General features: G+C 39.9%; 1 protein-coding gene across 1 annotated transcript in view; it reads left to right on the top strand.

Annotated features, from left to right (window-relative positions):
* LOC119585868 (serine/threonine-protein kinase OSR1-like) overlaps positions 1-888 on the top strand; it is a gene marked incomplete in the record, with an annotated part of 62819 nt that overhangs the window by 56169 nt on the left and 5762 nt on the right. Inside the window, 1 exon segment of the mRNA XM_037934598.1 lies at positions 1-239. Within this exon segment, the coding sequence (XP_037790526.1) occupies positions 1-239 (239 nt within the window).

Below are 888 nucleotides of genomic sequence, written 5' to 3'. Positions count from 1 at the left end.
CTGTAGTGTCCCCACAACCTCCCCCTCAACAAGCATCACAGATGCAGTATGCACCCCAAGTTGTCCCACAGTTCCAGCCAGGCATGGATGGAACCACTGCTCCTGGTGCCTACAATGCCTCATTCCAGCCACAGCAGCCAGTGCCGCCAATACAGCCGCAGATGCCACAACAACAAATACCTCCTTTGTATCCCATGGAACATGTTCCTGCAGCATCCGTGGGAATAATGCCTCAACAGGTGTGCTTTCCAAAAAAGACTTCTTGGGTTTTATTACTGTTTTAAATTGTAAATAGATAGAGGTACAAGTAATTTTTTAGATATATAAGTTAGTTACACATACCACACAGATTGCACACTCTGGCAAGAAGTACTTTTGGAGAAATGTACATTTATCTGTAAAATGCTTAGTGTGGGTAAATGACAAACTAACAAACTACCAGTTCATCAAATGAGCAGTATAAGATTAATCCTTTGAAGTTCAAAAGTTATCATATCCATTTGTTTGCTGTGACCTGTGTTTGTTTCACCGAGTTCTGTTTATCAGCCACAGAAGCATTTTCCATGTCTCATAGTAACAGAAAATTTAACACATTTCTTGAGGAAATGCTCTCTTGAAGTTTCTTTCATGCTTTCTATGTCTGGTTGATAAAACATGGTGCTAGCATGTTATATGAATTTATAAGATGCCCACTTGTATTAATTGTTTCTTTTTTGTGCATTATGTTCAAATCAGACAAAATGGAAATGTCCTACATAACATAGAGCATTTATGATTTTTGCCATCAGGGTTAATCCTCGTGCCATGTCAGGCCACAGCAGACTTGTTGGGGCCATGTATGGCAAACTTCATGGCCCTGTTCAAAGTATTCATGGGACATATCTTGAA

This window comes from Penaeus monodon, chromosome 20 (genome assembly GCF_015228065.2).
Source record: "Penaeus monodon isolate SGIC_2016 chromosome 20, NSTDA_Pmon_1, whole genome shotgun sequence".
NCBI classification, from domain to species: domain Eukaryota; kingdom Metazoa; phylum Arthropoda; class Malacostraca; order Decapoda; family Penaeidae; genus Penaeus; species Penaeus monodon.
This window is presented reverse-complemented; position numbering and strand designations above follow the sequence as displayed.